This window comes from Schistocerca gregaria, chromosome 1 (genome assembly GCF_023897955.1).
Source record: "Schistocerca gregaria isolate iqSchGreg1 chromosome 1, iqSchGreg1.2, whole genome shotgun sequence".
Classification (NCBI taxonomy): domain Eukaryota; kingdom Metazoa; phylum Arthropoda; class Insecta; order Orthoptera; family Acrididae; genus Schistocerca; species Schistocerca gregaria.
The window spans coordinates 667,987,908-668,008,371 of NC_064920.1; the positions used below are offsets into that span (position 1 = coordinate 667,987,908).

The 20,464-nt window shown below is 43.8% G+C and overlaps 1 protein-coding gene across 1 annotated transcript in view; it reads right to left on the minus strand.

Moving 5' to 3' along the window:
• The window catches only part of LOC126301277 (uncharacterized), a 78,904-nt gene that overhangs the window by 12,297 nt on the left and 46,143 nt on the right, over positions 1-20,464 (minus strand). The window contains exon 2 of the mRNA XM_049991705.1: positions 8,267-8,419. Coding sequence (XP_049847662.1) covers positions 8,267-8,419 — 153 coding nt within the window. The remainder of the gene's footprint in view (positions 1-8,266; positions 8,420-20,464) is intronic.

The window sequence follows — 20,464 nt, forward strand, 5'->3', positions numbered from 1 at the left end:
TTTTGGCTTTTTATGGAGATGTTTTTAACGTTTCAGCCCTTCCAACGCAGTGTGAGAATAATTAAATCAGTATGTCATAAACATGATTTGTAAGCGAACAGAACCGCCAGTCCGTGATGATTCCAAAATTCTATTCTGATGTACTGAAACTTGCTTAGTCTTGGCCTTTAGAATAATTTGAAATAGTATAAAACATCATTCGAACCTAAAACCCTTTCTAACCTTGATGAATGACTTGATTGGCAGTATGACAGTGACACGAGAAGCAACCATTATAAAATAAACGGCCTCTATTTAACGTGGGAAGCTATGGGCAAATTTGGCAGTGACGGGAGCCGTGGGGTGAGGGGGAGGGGGGTTGATTGATTTGACAGTTTCAGGTGCCATTAGTGTTCGACCAACGGCATTATAGCAACACTAATGATGGACATATTCGAATGCATTCGATATATACACTCCTGGAAATTGAAATAAGAACACCGTGAATTCATTGTCCCAGGAAGGGGAAACTTTATTGACACATTCCTGGGGTCAGATACATCACATGATCACACTGACAGAACCACAGGCACATAGACACAGGCAACAGAGCATGCACAATGTCGGCACTAGTACAGTGTATATCCACCTTTCGCAGCAATGCAGGCTGCTATGCTCCCATGGAGACGATCGTAGAGATGCTGGATGTAGTCCTGTGGAACGGCTTGCCATGCCATTTCCACCTGGCGCCTCAGTTGGACCAGCGTTCGTGCTGGACGTGCAGACCGCGTGAGACGACGCTTCATCCAGTCCCAAACATGCTCAATGGGGGACAGATCCGGAGATCTTGCTGGCCAAAGGTAGTTGATTTACACCTTCTAGAGCACGTTGGGTGGCACGGGATACATGCGGGTGTGCATTGTCCTGTTGGAACAGCAAGTTCCATTGCCGGTCTAGGAATGGTAGAACGATGGGTTCGATGACGGTTTGGATGTACCGTGCACTACTCAGTGTCCCCTCGACGATCACCAGAGGTGTACGGCCAGTGTAGGAGATCACTCCCCACATCATGATGCCGGGTGTTGGCCCTGTGTGCCTCGGTCGTATGCAGTCCTGATTGTGGCGCTCACCTGCACGGCGCCAAACACGCATACGACCATCATTGGCACTAAGGCAGAAGCGACTCTCATCGCTGAAGACGACACGTCTCCATTCGTCCCTCAATTCACGCCTGTCGCGACCCCACTGGAGGCGGGCTGCACGATGTTGGGGCGTGAGCGGAAGACGGCCTAACGGTGTGCGGGACCGTAGTCCAGCGTCATGAGACGCTTGCGAATGGTCCTCGCCGATACCCCAGGAGCAACAGTGTCCCTAATTTGCTGGGAAGTGGCGGTGCGGTCCCCTACGGCACTGCGTAGGATCCTACGGTCTTGGCGTGCATCCGTGCGTCGCTGCGGTCCGGTCCCAGGTCGACGGGCACGTGCACCTTCCGCCGACGACTGGCGACTACATCGATGTACTGTGGAGACCTCACGCCCCACGTGTTGAGCAATTCGGCAGTACGTCCACCCGGCCTCTCGCATGCCCACTATACGCCCTCGCTCAAAGTCCGTCAACTGCACATACGGTTCACGTCCACGCTGTCGCGGCATGCTACCAGTGTTAAAGACTGCGATGGAGCTCCGTATGCCACGGCAATCTGGCTGACACTGACGGCGGCGGTGCACCAATGCTGCGCAGCTAGCGCCATTCGACGGCCAACTCCGCGGTTCCTGGTGTGTCCGCTGTGCCGTGCGTGTGATCATTGCTTGTACAGCCCTCTCGCAGTGTCCGGAGCAAGTATGGTGGGTCTGACACACCGGTGTCAATGTGTTCTTTTTTCCATTTCCAGGAGTGTATTTCTATTTATTCTGAGTGCTGATAGTAAGCAAAAATTATCTAACATTTTGTTTGTTTTTCAAACCTCAATATCATTTCAGACCTCAACTGAAGCCGTGGACCGGCAACGCTTGTCAAAACTACATTACGTGAGGTGAGTACATCGAACAGACTTATAAATATGGGTCTCTACTGCTGGCACCTCGATTATATGCCAGAAAATAAATACAAGTAGATTTCATTGATCACCACAGTGCCCGTCAGTATTCGATGATTATGCAGAAAGTGTTCCCAGGAACATAGGCAGGAAGAAACAATAGTTGGAGGAAAGAGTTGTCCATGCAGTTAGAGAAGTTAGCGTGTTTTTGAACGTGTCCATTAGAAGAATAAAGCACTTATCAAAGGACCTACATATGTATTGTTGGGCCAGAGAAGTCATTCACCTGGGACTGGAAACAAGAGTGACATCCATAGGAACCTCCTTATCACTATGAGTAACTTGAACAAATAGTGGGAATTTCCTCTGGTATAAAAAAAATACAAGCGATGTGGACAAGAGTGTTGTGGGTCTGCACAATACTTACGCTGTGCATTACTCATATGAATGACCCTTCACAAAGCCTACAGATTTTATAATAACGTTCAGTGCTTACTGCTGCATCTCTGAGTAAGAAGCCAAGACCCTTCTCTGCCCTGTAACCCACATCGATCCGCAACAACGTGCTTTGCCTGAAGCAGTTCTTGCATGAATATTCAATACGACGACACGATTGACTTCTTCTTTTTTCCGGTGTAAGATGAGCAGTTCACAACTTCTGCTTATTTGCCAACGCTAAGTGAACAGACCACCTTTAATCGTCAGTAATGATCAAATTCTAGAGCTGATCGCCGTCACCAAAGTGTTGCTGCAGAAATGTCAGTGCTGTTCCACGTGTTTACTTTTCTGTCTAGCTATCAGAGACTCCGTCACCGACATGACATACAATTCCCGAGACAACTGGCGACTCAAGGTAAGTTAGAGCTACAAAAATCATCGTATACCTTGACGCAAAAAAAGAATACAACACCAAGAAAGGGTTGTGCGACATAAACGAAAGTTGGTGTGTTTCTACATCTAAAAGACGATGTCTATTAAAATTTCGCGCCAATTAGATAAGACTGGCGCTAATACCGGCACTACGAGGTTTCAAATCAAGTTTGCTTCAAACACATACTGTACGGTCGTGGGAGTTAGATACCTTTGAGATAGATGTGGTGGTTGATGTAGCCAAGAATCCCTTTAAGGCGACAGAGACACCATTATCAACACCTCACTGAGTTTGGACGAGGTCGTGTAATAGGGCTACAAGAAGCTGGATGTTCCTTCTGCAACACTGCACAAAGACTTGACAGGAACGCAGCTACTGTACATGATTGCTGACGAGAATGTACGGTCTCAAGAAGACCGGGCTGTGGACGGCCACGTGACACTGCCGAGAGGGAAGACCATCGTATTCGGCCTATAGCTGTTAGCCATCGCACTACATCTGCAGCAGCAATTTGAGCAGCAATTGGCACCACCGTGACACAACGAACTGTTACAAACGGTTACGTCAAGGACAGCTCCAAGCCAGACGCCCTGTAACATACATTCCACTGACCCCAAACCACCGCCATTTTCGAGTTCAGTGGTGTCAAGCGAGAGCTCATTGGAGGGCAGAGTTGAGGCCTGTTGCGTTTTCAGATGAAAGCTGGTTCTGACTCTGTGTCAATGAAAAAGTGTGCCGCTTAGAAAGAGGGCATTTGAGGACCTCCAACCAATCGGTCTGCCTTCTTGACACGCTGAACCTACACCTGGAGTTATGTTCTAGGGTGCAATTTTTATGACAGCAGGAGCACTCTCGTAGTTATCGCACGTACCATGATTGTAAATTTGTGCTTCAGTCTGGTGATTCAACTTGTGTTGCCATTCATGAACAGCATTCTTAGAGGTGTTTTCCAACAGGATAACGCTCGCCCTCATATCACTATTGTAACACAACATGCTCTACAGAGAGTCGACATGTTGCCTTGGCCTGCTTAGTCACCATGTTTGTCTCCAACCATGCACATATTGGACATCATCGGATAACTACAGCGTCATCCACAAACAGCATTATCCGTCGCTGTATTGCCCAACAAAGTGAAAAAGGCATGGATCTCCATCTCACAAACTGACATTTGGCACCTGTCCAACACAATGCATGCACATTTGCAGGCTTTATTCAGTATTCTGGAGGTTACATCGGTTATTAATGTACCAGCATTTCACATTTGCAATGGAATATCTCGCGCTTTCTTTAACCTGTGATGTTGCAATGTTAATCACTTAAATATGTTACCTAGAAAAATGTATTCGCGAAATTTGATTAATCTACATTTTTTTCTCTTGCTATCTTTGCCGATACTGAATATGCAGAAGTGGCTTCTGCAATCCGTAACCATAATACACTGACATACATTTCGCCATGGTTGTTATTGATGGTAGGTTGTCGGCCAGAGTAGATCTTGGTGACGAAAAATTGAATAGCATGATGTCACTGGAAACATGTCAACTTCTTTCTCATGTCGCTTAACTTGTGCGCTAGATAGAGCTGATGAGGGACTTCGATCCGTGTGTTTACGTACGGTATTTCCTGCCGAACCTTACAGTTAGCCGGTGAAGAATTTAGTATCGTCGACTGAAATCACAACAACGATGGTCGAAAAGTCTCGAATACTAGAGCCGAATCCTGGATCTTCGACATATGCGCATTCGTTTTCCTCAGTGTTAGACTTTTCTCTTCTGGTGTTATGGGCAATCCACTTTGTGGATACGATTTTTAGCTTTCCACCTTCCTCCACAGACGCACCACTCGTCTGTCCTCCGAGACTGGTCTCTTGCTAAGATGGTTTTTCTCCTACTGTATAACCTTTTCTACATACTTATCTTTTTGTAACTTGGTAGATTCCAAATTACTTCCTTTTACCGTTTCTACAGTCTTTTTGTCAGCTACAATAAACCTGTGTGCTGCAGATACACACTTTTGAGAACGTGTTTCTCATTAAATGGTTATATCCTAGATACTGGGGCGGGAAAGAGTTGCCGTCCAAACAGGTCCAACCTGTGCTCTATTGGGGACACACCTGGGTATTTGGGGGCGACGGGAGTACCTCAACATCACATAGGCAATTCATGGTGAGGACGGGCAGTGTCCTGTTGAAAAATGGCACCATGATACTGAGAAGTAATACATGAGGACGCAGGACGCCCATGACGCCCTGTTGAGCCATCAGAATTCCCTCAGTCACTACCAGTCGGTGCACGAACTCACACCTCATGATTGCCAACACCATGACACCATGAGTTCCACCACCTAGCCTCTCAAAAACACTGGAAGAACGGGACCTCTCCCAAGGTCCACTGCCATACACGCTGGCGATGATCATCCGGCGTAGTGTAAAACTGTGATTCATCGCTGAAGACAATGTGAAGCTATTCATCAGCTGTCCGTGTTTCCCAGTCACGACACCACTCCAAGGGCACAGGTTTGTGTTGTGTAAACTGCAACCTACGTTTCGAACGTTAATTCCTTACTGTGGCTGTTGCTAGTCTCCCATCAATAGCGCAAGATGGCACAGAATGTTGCAGGGAGTCTATTATTTGTTTTCGGATGGCGGGTGCAGATGTAAAGGCTTGCAGCGTGCTTGGTGCTCGGTACAATGATCTTCCGTTGTGGAGATGCAGACGTGGTCGACCTAATCCTTGGCAACTATATGTCTGTCCTCAGTTCCTAATCAGTCCAAAGTCGGGCCTTGTCATTTCAGAATGCCCCATAACTCTGGTTAATGCACGATTTAGTCAGCTGGCAAAACAAAGACTCACAATGAGGCCTCTTTAAAACTAAAAAAAAAAGATGGCTCCAAGCACTATGGGAATTAACATCTCAGGTCATCAGTCCCCTAGACTTAGAACTACTAAAACCTAACTAACGTAAGGGCAACACACACATCCATGCACAAGTCAGGATTCGAACCTGCGACCGTAACAGCAGCGCGGCTCCGGACTGAAGCGCCACATCGGCCGGCCTTTCAAACCCTTTGAGGTGCTGATTACACAGTCTGACACTTGCACACAGCATCTCCGTGTTATTCACAATGATCCCTCAACATCTGATGGTGTTCATGCTCCTTATACAGGATAAAGTGACCTAAAAACGACACAAAATTGAAAAATTAGTCTGTATTTTTGAAAGAAAACGATGAACCATTAGCAAAAAACGGTAATTGTTAGAGATTTTAAGCTGATTTAAGTTGACACTGTATTTAATTCTTTAAAATATCATACAGCTCGTTCAAAATATCATACACATGTGATATTGTTATGTACACTGAAGATAGAAGGTGCTAAAATGAGTTAGAGAACAAAAAAAGCTATACATATATATCACTGGGGTTTTTCTGTGGGGATATTTCCACGATATTTACGGCATGAAATGTACGTCAGAGAGAACTGCAGAAATTTCTTTCCCTCTTTTTTTCCTATTTTTAATATTATAAAGTCAACCAGCAAGGGTAGGAACTGTTTACAGTTATACTTAATTTGTTGAAACTAATACAAAAATAAGGGATACGCCAAAGATAATGACTACCTCATATTTTTCATGAAGATCACCAGAACATTTAAATACACAGCAGATGTCTCGTTTGATATTTCCCATTCCAGTGGCAGCATGCCGAATTGCTTGTTTCCCTATCACATCGCTCTTATTAATAACAGAAATGTCTTTCTCATTTAACTGGAAAAAACTGTTTTGTCCTTGTGCACAGAAGTAAGAGACATAACTCCTAGGTCAAAGTCCAGCGTTTGTCGCAGTTGCAGACATATCTGTAGCTCTATGAATTCCTCTTTCCTCCTCAAAATTTAGCGGAGATATAATCTCCTCCACTTACGTGCACTGACTGAGTCATTACAAAAGGATCTAATGTGGACTCTCCAAAGGGATCGACATCATCCTTGCTGTTGTAACTCTTCAAAGAGGTTCTGGAAACAGATTTGTCTGCTCAGTTTACTTCATTTTTTGTGCTCTTCCGACTGTTTCGATCACAGTCATAGCTTTCTGCCTCTCCTGCTTTCGGTCTACTCCGTTTTTTTATTTATTTTTTATTTTATTTGAGGCTTTTCTGTTTCAGCAATGAGTTTAGTGCTGGAGGTGTGGTCTCTGGCAGTTCTGTTGTTGGCATATGGGAAGAGTGGTAACCCGCGGTACGCCGCTGTGTGGATGGTGGTTGGGCTGTAGGCGACAGTGTATCACTTTTGGGAATCTACGGTACAATATTTTGGAATGGAGCGTTTCATATTTAAGGATTATATTGACCGCCTAAAATTATTTCCATGTAATAAATGTAACAATATGAATAACTCGGTAGACACAGAACAATTTTCTGTGTATATAACAGAAATTTGGTGAGTACTTGGTCAGTATATGCTTAAGTGTGGAAAACATTCAAGAGCTGTGTGAACGTTTATTTTCAGTCTAAAAGTGCTGTTCGTTAAAATTTAACTCCAAACTGAAGTTTCTAACAGAAAAAGAAATTGTGATTAAGTATTCCTAATTAACTGTAGTAATATTTGTTATAGGTATTGTTTTCTTATGAACAGACTGGGTGTATCATTTTTTGGGAAGGTTCAGCTGTATCAATTTTAGGACAGCTTGCCCTACCTTAATAGACCTGGTAACAATACTCAATACGAAGAACTTTAACGCACTCTGGTGGCCATTTTAGCTGTCATGGAAAATTGTTACTGTAATCATTTACGCACCTGCCAATGGTTTGTACATGTACGATGCTACATTGGCATTCAAACATGCTTGACATTTTTGTCAGGCAGCGTGTAAGAACGTTTGTTGTTCAGACATGGGGATCTAAACCTATACTGAGTTTCTTGTAACATCAGGAAAGTGAAAATTTGTGGTAAGTACCTATGAGACCAAACTGCTGAGGTCATCGGTCCCTAGGCTAATACATTACTCAACCTAACTTAAACTAACTTCCGCTGACAACACACACACCCATAGCCGAGGGAGGACTCGAACCTCCGATGGGGGAGCCTCTCAAACCCTTGCAAGGCGCGTAGACCAGGCGTCTACCCCGCGCGACTGTAACCTTAGGGTACTCCAGCTAAGATAGATTTGTTCATATGTACAGCACCTAGCTACAGACGCACTTGAAAACTGTATTACATCTATTAATCTAGTACTTTGACGTGTCCCAACATTTTTCTAAGAACCGCTCTCGTCAGGATCCTTGGAAAAAAAAAGTTCGAAATATTGATATAAGTACAACTGCATGGGGCTGAAAACGGAAGCTTTTACGAGTCTTTGGTTAGCGATATACAACCGTGGCTCACCTGCAAGGAGCGTCCACGGCATCCAAGTTTTTTCTTCTTCTTCTTGTGGAGCAGGCCAAATGTGCGGCCCTCGCCTGGGTCCCCACTGTACTGAGGTGCGCTCAGCACGAGCTCTGCCACCAGCAGCGCCACCAGCACACCAGCCCACAACACCTGCAACAATCACACATGTGCATCAAGTTAGCGCTGGCATCTGCAGTAACGCCCTACAGAGTTGTAGATGTGGGCGGCACGCTCCTGAACTGCTTCAAAAAGCCAGATCCTTCCAAGGAGTGAACGATCAGTGATCTGCAAAAAAGGAGCGGTGGCTCACCTGATCCTAAGTGTCTGGTGACAGTAGTGAGCATGACGAAGATTCTGCGAGAGGCTGCTGCAACAGAGACCCATGTTCCACACCGAAGGAAACATTTCTGAAGCCGCAAAAAACGAGCTATTGACGATATGCCTTTATGGTCTTGCAAACCTTGCTATTCTCAACCATGAAAAGAATAGAAAAGGAAGAAAGATCTGTTCAAAAAATGGTTCAAATGTCGCTGAGCACTATGGGACTTAACTTCTGAGGTCATCAGTCCTCTAGAACTACTTAAACCTAACTAACCAAAGGACATCACACACATCCTTGCCCGAGGCAGGATTCGAACCTGCGACCGTACCGGTCGCGCGGTTCTAGACTGTAGCGCCTACAACCGCTCAGCCACCTGGCCGGCAAAGATCTGTTCTTCAGGGCACTACGTTAACGCAGAAGATACTTTCCCACTTGATGTAGGGTGCAAATGGTAACTGTTTGCAACAATGATGTGGAGGAAGTCAACATGAACGATTTGATGTAAGTAACTTATGGTCTATCAAGCCAGGAAACTACCTCAAACTAGCCTACAAAAACTACCTAAGCTACAATGTGTGTGCGTCACGTGAGGTTTTCATTATTCTCTTGCTCTTTTTGCGCAAACTATTAGTAATTAATAATTTTAACAAATAGATGACTAATCCGTCTGCTTAATTGCTCAAACAATGAAAACTAAAAAAGGTATGAGAAATAATTTGTAGTTCCACAATGGTAGGGGGAAATGCTATGAATTACATACTAGATGTCCTGAGGGTGGTGAGTGTTGGGTTTGTACGCTTTTCTTGAATCACTCGAAAAACGCGACCTCTAGCGAAAACATATCCCAGTATGAAATTAAACTACATTACATTTCCTACAAAAAAGATACTATTCGTTTTTTTTCTCTAGAACTAATAGTTTGCAGAAATTGAGTGAATGAATACTGCAAATCTCACGTGACACCGTTGAGCTCTAGCTTAGATAGTTTTTGTAGGCCAGATTGAGGCAGTTTCTCGGCTTGACAGACCATAAGTGTGTTGTGTTAAATTTTTTGTACACAGTTAGAAAAGATTTGAAAAGAAAATCTCAAATTTCATAAGTCAAATAAATGTTTGAGAGAGTAGTTAGTTACTTCTAATTCTTTAAAAGAGCATCGTAGTTGGAATGTGACATCAGCTATGATGTGAGTCTCGTGAGCAGTGATCTTCTGCCACTGCTTGAATAGAGTGAATCATGAAGCCATTCAGGAGTCATTTCCCTCTCAACAGCTCACTGCTGGTCCACATCATCAGCTGATTTGAGTCACTCCCTTTCTTGACTCAGTGTATATCCACCCGACATTGGCTCTACTTTATAATAATAATGGCATATATTTATATAATTACTTTTTACATATTTGATAGTCCATGTATATATTATTTACTTTTATTTATTTATTTAATTAACCTGATCATGATCCCTCTTACATTGGACCAGGGTTTTATATGTAGTTTCAGTACTTATTAAATCACAATCACTTAAAAACTTATAATAGTTTTAATATGAAATGTCTCCTTCTACTTTCTATATGTATTATGCATTTGTTTATTACACATTCTTGGTCGAAATTGTTGATCTTCATACCTTTCCTTCGATCTTCCTAAATATCGTCTGCCCACTGGGTAGTAACACATCATTAATTCTGGTACTCTGTCGTCTTCGATTCTTGTGATACAGTGCTTGCAGTTGTTCCTATGATCCTTGATCTGCTCATTTAAGCTTTTTACTCCCAGTTCTTTTTTATGCAAGCACACATCCTCCTGTCAGATAGTGTGTCCCAGCTACTCTTCTAAAGAATCACATCTCCAATGCCTGCAATTTTTTTAAATTTCTGTTTGTTACTCTCCACGATTCAATTATCTGCTCCCAACTGTCGTAGTTGGCACTGACATTGTTTTGTAGTATTTAGGTAGAGTTTCCTTCCTTACTTTAGTTCTTATGGTTCCATAGATTGTTCTGTTAATGTAATTGAAGCTTTCTGCTCTCTTTCGTATGGATGTTTCTGTCATGAGTGAGGTAGTATTCCCTAATTCGAATGAGTTTACTCTTTATATTTTCTGATCATTTGTTATTATTTTTCTTAGAATTTGTCCCTGGCCTCTGAAAGAGATAACTTCTGGTTTCTATGGAGGTACCAACAAATTATATCTCAGCTGTTGTAGATAAAATATGAACAGTCGTTTGGAGTGTGTTCTCAGCTCCAAGGAAGTCACGAATCGAGTCGTGTCGCAATTGTCGAACTAGACAAATATATATATCTGAGGCTGATTTGTCTAGATACAGCGATCCCTTAAACTGGTTGGAAAGTAGAAAATTGCAGTACTCAACGCTACATCAATTGGTCCAGAAAATATTATGTATCCCAGCTACATCAGTGGCCTGTGCAAAGCAAATATGCAAAAAAACTAAAATACTTCGAATAGAATAAGTCAAATTTTATTTATAAATCATAATATTAATTTTTCGTTCTTGGATACGTATATGGTCCTACTGATTGAAAATGATGGCTGTAGATAGATTAATCACAATTATGTTATAAGTCTTCTATTGTATTTTATTCCAATAAAAGTATGAAAACAGAACAAGAATCAGTCTTACTTTCACAATTTTCCCAATTGATAAAAAATATTTAGAATTTTTTGTAATACTTTTAATTTTTACAGTAGGCGATATGTAGAATGTTTAAAACTCAAAACTACTGGGATGTAACATAAACTTATTATTCTTTGTTCTAAGTCCTTTTAAAACAGGAGCAGATAAGATAAAGTTGTGGTTCAGTAAACTAAATTAAAGATGCAAGGTGTCTTCCTTTCATTTATTTTTGTGAATGAGTCACGAAAAAGAGCTAATTCAATCAATTGAGTAAGTGGACCCGTACTGATCTCTGAAAAGAATGGTTTTGCCCATCTCTTCAGACCTGATGTAGTCCATGTGCAGGCAAATGCTGAGAGGGACACCTGATGGGGCAGTTGTTTGTCAAAATTGACCTACAGCGAGCAGACAACAAGTAGTGTGGTGAAGACGAAACGGAAAATGTGAACTAATAGTGAGAGTTAAGCTCTAAACTCCTAAGCTCTGCAATGAGTCTAAATCTTATGCTCCAGAAAAAAATTACATGCACAGTCTGACTTCTTTGTTTAATAGAAATAGTAGCACACACACATACACACACACTCGCACATACATAATATAGCGCAATTCATAATGGGCTTAGCACAGCTATCGAATGAGTATGGAGTCGTAAGTAATGATTCATCAACACAGTGATTCAGATTGAACAAGTGTTAGCTTTCTGCTTATAGAACCTAGCTGTGCAGTTGAGGATGTTTCCTCACTTTTATAATTACTGGTTTTAAATACAAAGAATAATTAAGCTATCAAAATTGGCACAAATGGAAATGAGCGTTTGGCGTCATTGGCCAGGAGGCCCCTTACGGGGCAGTCTGGCCGCCTTGGTGCAGGCCTTATTACATTCGCCCAGCAGGGAATCGAACCCGGGCCCGTAGGAAGGCAATTCGTCACGCTGACCACTCAGCTATAGGGGAGGACAAAATTAGCAGAGAATGTGGGAGTATCATTTCTCTCTGACATCACAGTAATGTGTGACATCACTCCACACAATACTTAGAAAGCAGCAGCCCCAAAACAGAACCTGTCGAGTTACTTTACATATAACTGAAACCTGGCAGCATGTACAGAGAAGCTTCTTCTTGTTACACATGTTTTATGACTACAGCTCATTATGTGGTTTCCGTTAAATTCGTGGACGATATAAAACAAGATGGTGACCATGCACTGTGGCACTATATTGTGAACAAGTAACAAAGAATGATCTGGTTTTATATCTATATAATTCCAAAAGAATGGGGGAATAAGCATGTATACAGATCAACCAGATCATTACGACCAGCGACTTAATATAGATATAAATCCGTCCAGCAAGTGGTGAGGAAAGACTCTAGTCAGACACACGCACGGTTCATGGAGTATCAGTGAAGTGCTGTCCATGTGTAAGAATGGGGAAGGCGCGCTATTTGTATGAGTTTGAGAGAGGGCAGGCTGTAATGGCCCAGAGGCTCGGCTCGAGCATTTCGTAAACTGCAAGACTTGTCGGGTGTTCGAGGAGTGCTGTGGTGAGCGTCTTCAACACGTGGCGAGACCAAGGTGAAAGCATGCCCTTACGCTGTGGGTTTGAGCGGCAACGCCTCAGTACAGATGCCGGCCGTCGTAGGCTGGGCAGACTGGTAAACAGGACAGGTGCGACGGAACTAACATCAGACTTTAATGCTGAGCATAGTATAGGTGTAACTGAACACACAGTGCACCGAACACTCCTAACGACGGCCTCCGCAGCCGACGACCCGTGCATGTGCTAACGTTAAAACGACGACATCGGCAACTACAACTGAAATGGGCACGTGACCATCGGCACGCGACATTGGCGCAGTGGCAGAGCATTGCATGTTCCGATGAATCTTGATACATTCTTAATCATGCTGCAGGAAGGGTACGAATCCGTCGTCTTCAAGGGAACAGCTCCTTAACATCTGTACTGCGGGACGGAGGCAAGCTGGCGGCGGCTCCATTATGCTATGGGGAACATTCACATGGGCATCCATGGGTCCAATGGACTCGTGCAAGGCACCATCACGGCCAAGGAGTATCGTACACTGGTTGCAGACCACGTACACGCCTGCATGACGATCACGTTCCTCGACGACAGTGGCATTTTTCAACAAGATAATGCGCTATGTCACAAGACCAGGACTGTGATGGAGTGGTACGAGGAGCAGAATGACGAGTTCCAATTGATGTGCCCCCGCCCCCCCCCCCCCCAACTCGTCAGATCTGAACCCGATCGAACACGACTGGGATGTGATAGAACGTGGCATCAGAACTCACCGTCCTTCTCCCTGGAATTTACGGGAATTAAGTGACGTGTGTGTAGATGTGGTGCCTCCGTCCAGCGACCTGCCAAGACCTCATTACTGCCATACCACGACGCGTCTCCGCTGTTACCACTGCCAAAGGGGGACATATTGCCTATTACGTAAATCATAATTTTCTGGCTAATCAGTGCATGTTATTACTTATTACCAAACACAAGTAACATGGTAGATACAAAATTCAATTTTTACATTTAATAATCAGAAGATTACGTTACCGGTACACCACTCTAAACAAAACGGTAACTTTTTCGTTTATTTAGGACAGGGTGAAAACTCTGAATCTACAGCGCAACGAATTCAAAAAATATTGTGTCGCTATAATTAGCTTCCATTCCGTCAAATATGAGCAATCTTCCAGTTTCCACTCTACCAAATACAAGAATACTGCCTCATTCCTAATCACGAGTAAGCAATGCCGAAATAATCTAACCACTTTACCTAAGCTTCTCCACGGCAAATAATTGAAATGATCTCACCCAATTCCTTCATCATCGTAGATTGTCCACATCAGCGCAGATGACTAGCAAGGAAAGGAATTATTCCTCGCAATTCGAAATACAGAGCGGGACTCCTCGACGTAAGAATACAGAACAGAAACATATTGACGAATGTACTTTACAACAAACACGGCTTCGTGGCTTGTAACCCGTGAAGGCTTCTCCTTGATCGAAAAACAGATTGAGTCTCCAAAGATGCGAAATCGCTTCAGCGACCACGAAAATAGATTGTGACAGAGCTTATATCGATTAATCAAAGCTGATTAGAGTAGAAACGTTTAAAGTATTGTAAAGACACTTTCCATGATTTACTGAAAGCAAAATAGAGTGGCAAGATATGAAAGTTTGAAATGCACAGACGACTTTCACAGGGTACAAGAAGTGACACATGATTATGAGTGTCCAAAACATCTGTTAATTGTTCTGAAAGGTTAAGACACTGCACTGCGGTCAGGAAAGGTGCACAGTCTACTTATGCCACAGAATGACCGCAAACAGCTACGACGCCTGTGGCGCAGAAAGCAACCCCTTCCACACCACTGAGACAAGGAATCTTGCGGCTCGAAAACTCAGGTAGATGCGTATCCAATGGAGGGAAGAGGTCACTGCGGACATGACCTTCCACCACCCTCGAACCCCCCCCCCCCCTCCCCTGCCACTCCCAAAAATAAAAATTAAAAAATTCAAATTTCATAGCCAACTTTTGGGAATAAAGAAGCGTGAAAACTGAGAGTCCAGAAAACAGCGAGGAATTCTATAAATTACAAGTTACATTTAACAGAGGATGCTTTTCAGCTGGTTGTGTGATAGTCTGCCCATGTGGACGGCCTTACGACCCGACCAGTAACATTATAGCCGTTTAAAGACACACGTTCACAAGCTGATCATACCTGCTTGTCAACAACAAATGCAGCCTGGATCGTGAGTCCACAGGTAGAACCAAAAAAACACAGGAAGTTGAGTAAGACAGGACAGAACGGGGTGAGACCGTCCACTATGAAAAATAAAGTAACGGAAAGTCTAACTACCCGGAAGTTGATGGAAGCAACTGAATGAAAAAAATATCCCGATAATTTACACGGCCACTAGCCGTAGTCTTCGGACCTGTGTTTACACTGAGGTGACAAAAGTCGATGTGCACATATACAGATGGCAGTAGTATCTCGAACACAAGGTATAAAAGGGCAATGCATTGGCTAAGTTGCCATTTGCACTCAAGTGATTTACGCGAAAAGGTATCAGACGTGGTTATGGCCACACGACGGGAATTAACACACTCTGAACGTGAAATAGTAGGAGGAGCTAGACACATGGGACATTTCATTTGGAAAACAGTTAGGAAATTCTGTATTCCGAGATCCACAGGATCAACTGTATGCCGAAAATACCAAATTTCAGGCATGAACTATCACCACAGACAACCTTGTAACCGACGGCCTTCACTTAACGACCGATAGCAGCTGCGTTTGCGTAGAGTTGTTAATTCTAAAAGGCTCGCAGCACTGCGTGAAATAATAGCAGAAATCAATATGAGGAACGTATCTGTTAGGACAGCGAGGTGAAATTTGGCATTAATGGGCTATGGCAGCAGACGATCAACGAGATTACCTTTGTTGACACCACAACATAGGCGCAGCGCTTTTCCAGAGCTCGTGATCTTATGAGTTGGACCCTAGATAACTGGAAAACCGTGGGCTGGTCAGTTGACTCCCGGTTTCAGTTAGTAAGCGTTGATGGTACGATTCGAGTGTGGCGCGGACCCTAAGAAACCGTGGGGCCAAGTTGTGAACAAGGCACTTTGCAAGCTGGTAGTGGCTCCATAATGGTGTAGGCCGTGTTTACATCGCATGGACTGGGTCCTCTGGTCCAAATGACCCAATCATTGACTGGAAATGGTTATGTTCGTCTACTTGGAGCCCATTTAAAGTCAATTCATGCACACCATGTACCCAAATAATGATGGGATTTTTATGGCTGACAGTGCCGCCTTGAAGAACATTCTGGATAGTTGGAGCGAACGATTTACCCACCCGGATCGCCCGACACAAATCCCATCGAACATTTATGGGACATGATCTGAAGGTCAGTTCGTGCACGAAATCCTGCATCGGCAACACCTTCGCAGTTATGGCAGTTATAGTTGCAGGACGGCTCAGTATATCTGCAGAGAACTTCCAAAGACTTGTTTGGTCGATGCCACATCGAGCTGCTGCACTACGCCAGGTAAAAGGAGGTCCGACACGGTATTAGGAGGCATCCCGTGACTTTTGTCACCTCAACGTACAGCCGCAGTGCCAAGTGAAATGCTGATAGCGCTGAGTACACATTTCGATTTCGTATTGTGAAAACAGTGACGTTATCAAAGTTGTCAGACTTTGTTTACTGTTATAGTTCTAAAATTAATTACATGACGCAAGCTATTCTCAAATTTTCTGACGAGTGATTTTCATATGGTATATTTCTCTGAATTTTACTTTCTTGGATGTTACGCCAAAAAAATGAGTAAGCATAAATTATTACTGTTGCGTTATACTTTTTGTGTAGTTTATTGTTCTTATTATTAGAATAATAGGCATCTGTGGCACGTCAAAATCTGGGCGACCGCAAGTAATATTTACAGGAGGAGAAGGGAGGCAGTCACAGGCTCTTCTCATTCCAGCACCGAGTCCTACGTTTGCTCCTGCCTGAAGTATTCTGTTCCTTAGAATGTTCCAAGCATTCGTATTGCCTGGGAATCAAAGTTCACCCCTGTCGATGTTCGAACAACGGCCACAGAACTAGGATGGACATTGGTCAGAACAATTCTACCTTGTACAAGAGAGCGGGAACGTTCAGAGCGTCCCAAGATCGCTCACATGCTGGAGACCAGACAAATGAAGCAGATGTCTGGCAAGTAGTCCTCGAAGATACACTATATGGTTGGTAAGATATGCGTCAGGATCGTTGCACAACATAACAGAGAGCTAGCTTATTGCCTATTTTTGTGGCGGCAGCTACACCGTCCAGTCACATTAATTTACCACCTGCCAAAAGTCTGCAGCGAGGACAGCAGCGAGATGCGCAGGTCAGTCAGTAGGGTTCTGGAAGGTACCAACAGGGATGTTGAGCCATGCCTATTTCTGGGTTGAAGACCCTTGGCGCAGACAGCACGATAGAGGTGGTACCACAGATTCGCGATTCGGTTCTAATGTGGGGAGTTTGGTGGACAATGGAGTATTGTAAACCCTTCCTGGGACTCTTCGAACCACGCATGAACACTGCGAGCTGTGTGACACGCACATTTTCCTTCTGATAGGTGACAGTGTGAAGAGGAAAAACAAACTGGGTGAAGGTGTGGACATGGTCCCCAAGGGTAGATGCATGCTTGTGTTGGTCCATTGTGCCTTCTAGAATGACGAGATCTCCCAGGGAATGCCCTCCGGCTGGACCTTTCTGACGATTGTTACAGGGTGTTTGCTTTCAGACGTTACTCACCTTACAACGGCTATCTGTCCGACGGACCACAAAACGTGAATCATCTGGAAAGGCCTCCTGTCACCACTCAGTGGACGTCCTGTTGCGATATTCCCGTGCAGATTCCAGCCTTCGTCGCCAATGAACAGAAGTCAGCTTGGATACATGAACTAGTTGACTTCTGCGAAGTTCTTATGCAACAACGTTCGCTGCACGGGCGTTGAGGAGAAACTGTTGATAGCCCCTTGGCTCATCTGGGCGTCAGGTGCTCAACTCCTACACGTCTATTTGCCAGTACACATCACCACAGCCCTCGTTCACTTCCGTCATCTGTGGCCCATGGTGCACCACAGTTACCTCGGGACTGGTCTTGGATAGAGCCATTTTGCCATCTATGCTATTCTTTTTACCACGGTGGCAATTGAACAGTTAAGCTCTTTCGGAAATGCATAACCTTGAGACGAAATCAAATGGGCATGCCCTTTTTGGAATCACATAAATCGCTTCTTTTCCGCATTATGACAATGACAGTACTGTTTTCCGCATCTCCCTGACACGTTTAAGTATCTGGAACTGCTAGTGTTGCCACCTGTCGTCTGTACGTGGTTATTGCGCGTTGGCGTCAAACATAGGATAATTCGACCCATCAGACCGTTAGAATAAACCCATAGTTGAAATAACGCACTTCCCATCTACTTCTTTCATCAGTCCTATCATCTCCTTAATATACATTGGTTACCCTAAACAGCATGACCACAGAAATATTGTATGGCATAGATGGCTGGGAGTCCCCACGTGAGGAAGCTCGGCGGCCGAGTTGCAAGTCTTTCCAGCTGACGTCACACTGGGCGACGTGCGTGTTAATGATGAATGGTAAATGACAACACAACACCCGGTACCCGAAGGGAAAAAAATTCTGCGCCATCCGGGAATCGAACTCGGGCCCGTGGTATGGCAGTCAGATGCTCTGACCACTTTTTAAAAATTATTAATCTCATTTTTGTTCGTTTTTGTTCGTTGTATCTACTCGGGGCGGACGTCGCAAGACACCGGTGCCAGTTCGTCTTGATCGATTAACTCAGTTTTTTTATTACAGAGGGCAGCTAACCCTCTGACTGAAACGCTGAGTTACCGTGCCGGCTTCCACTCAGCTAAGGGGGCAAAAATTGCGACCAGTAGCAGATTGAATGCCACCTGGAACTGATGCGGACGCCGGACGGGTTAAGGAAAACTGAAATTTGTTAAGTTCCTATGGGACCAAATTGCTGAGGTCATTTGGTCCCTAGGCTTACACACTACTAATTCACTTAAACTAACTTATACTAAAGACAACACACACACCCATGCCCGAAGGAGGACTCGAATCTCCCACGGGGGAAGTCGCACGAACCATGGCAAGGCGCCTAAGACCGTGCGGCTTTTTTTTTTTTTTTCATCAGTCTACTGTCTGGTTTGATGCGGCCCGCCACGAATTCCTGTGCTAACCTCTTCATCTCAGAGTGGCACTTGTGGCACTTGAAACCTACGTCCTCAATTCTTTGCTTGGCATATTCCAATCTCTGTCTTCCTCTACAGTTTTTGACCTCTACAGCTCCCTCTAGTACCATGGAAGTCATTCCCTCATGTCTTAGCAGATGTCCTATCATCCTGTCCCTTCTCCTTATCAGTGTTTTCCACATATTCCTTTCCTCTCCGATTTTGCGTAGAATCTCCTTATTCCTTACCTTATCAGTCCCCCTAATTTTCAACATTCGTCTATAGCACCACATCTCAAATGCTTCGATTCTCTTCTGTTCCGGTTTTCCCACAGTCCATGTTTCACTACCATACAATGCTGTACTCCAGACGTACATCCTCAGAAATTTCTTCCTCAAATTAAGGCCGATATTTGATATTAGTAGACTTCTCTTCGCCAGAAATGCCTTTTTTGCCATAGCGAGTCGCTTTTGATGTCCTCCTTGCTCCGTCCGTCATTGGTTATTTTACTGCCTAGGTAGCAGAATTCCTTAACTTCATTGACTTCGTGACCATCAATCCTGATGTTAAGTTTCTCGCTGTTCTCATTTCTACTACTTTTCATTACCTTCGTCTTTCTCCGATTTACTCTCAAACCATACTGTGTACTCATTAGACTGTTCATTCCGTTCAGCAGGTCATTTAATTCTTCTTCACTTTCACTCAGGATAGCAATGTCATCAGCGAATCGTAGCATTGATATCCTTTCACCTTGTATTTTAATTACACTCCTGAGCCTTTCTTTTATTTCCATCATTGCTTCCTCGATGTACAGATTGAAGAGTAGGGGCGAAAGGCTACAGCCTTGTCTTACTCCCTTCTTAATACGAGCACTTCGTTCTTGATCGTCCACTCTTATTATTCCCTCTTGCTTGTTGTACATATTGTATATGACCCGTCTCTCCCTGTAGCTTACCCCTACTTTTTTCAGAATCCTGAACAGCTTGCACCATTAGATATTGTCGAACGCTTTTTCCAGGTCGACAAATCCTATGAACGTGTCTTGATTTTTCCTTAGCCTTGCTTCCATTATTAGCCGTAATGTCAGAATTGCCTCTCTCGTGCCTTTACTTTTCCTAAAGCCAAACTGATCGTCACCTAGCGCATTCTCAATTTTCTTTTCCATTCTTCTGTATATTATTCTTGTAAGCAGCTTCGATGCATGAGCTGTTAAGCTGATTGTGCGATAATTCTCGCACATGTCAGCTTTTTCCGTCTTCGTAATTGTGTGGATGATGCTTTTCCGAAAGTCAGATGGTATGTCGCCAGACTCATATATTCTACACACCAACGTGAATAGTCGTTTTGTTGCCACTTCCCCTAATGATTTTAGAAATTCTGATGGAATGTTATCTATCCCTTCTGCCTTATTTGGCCGTAAGTCCTCGAAAGCTCTTTTAAATTCCGATTCTAATACTGG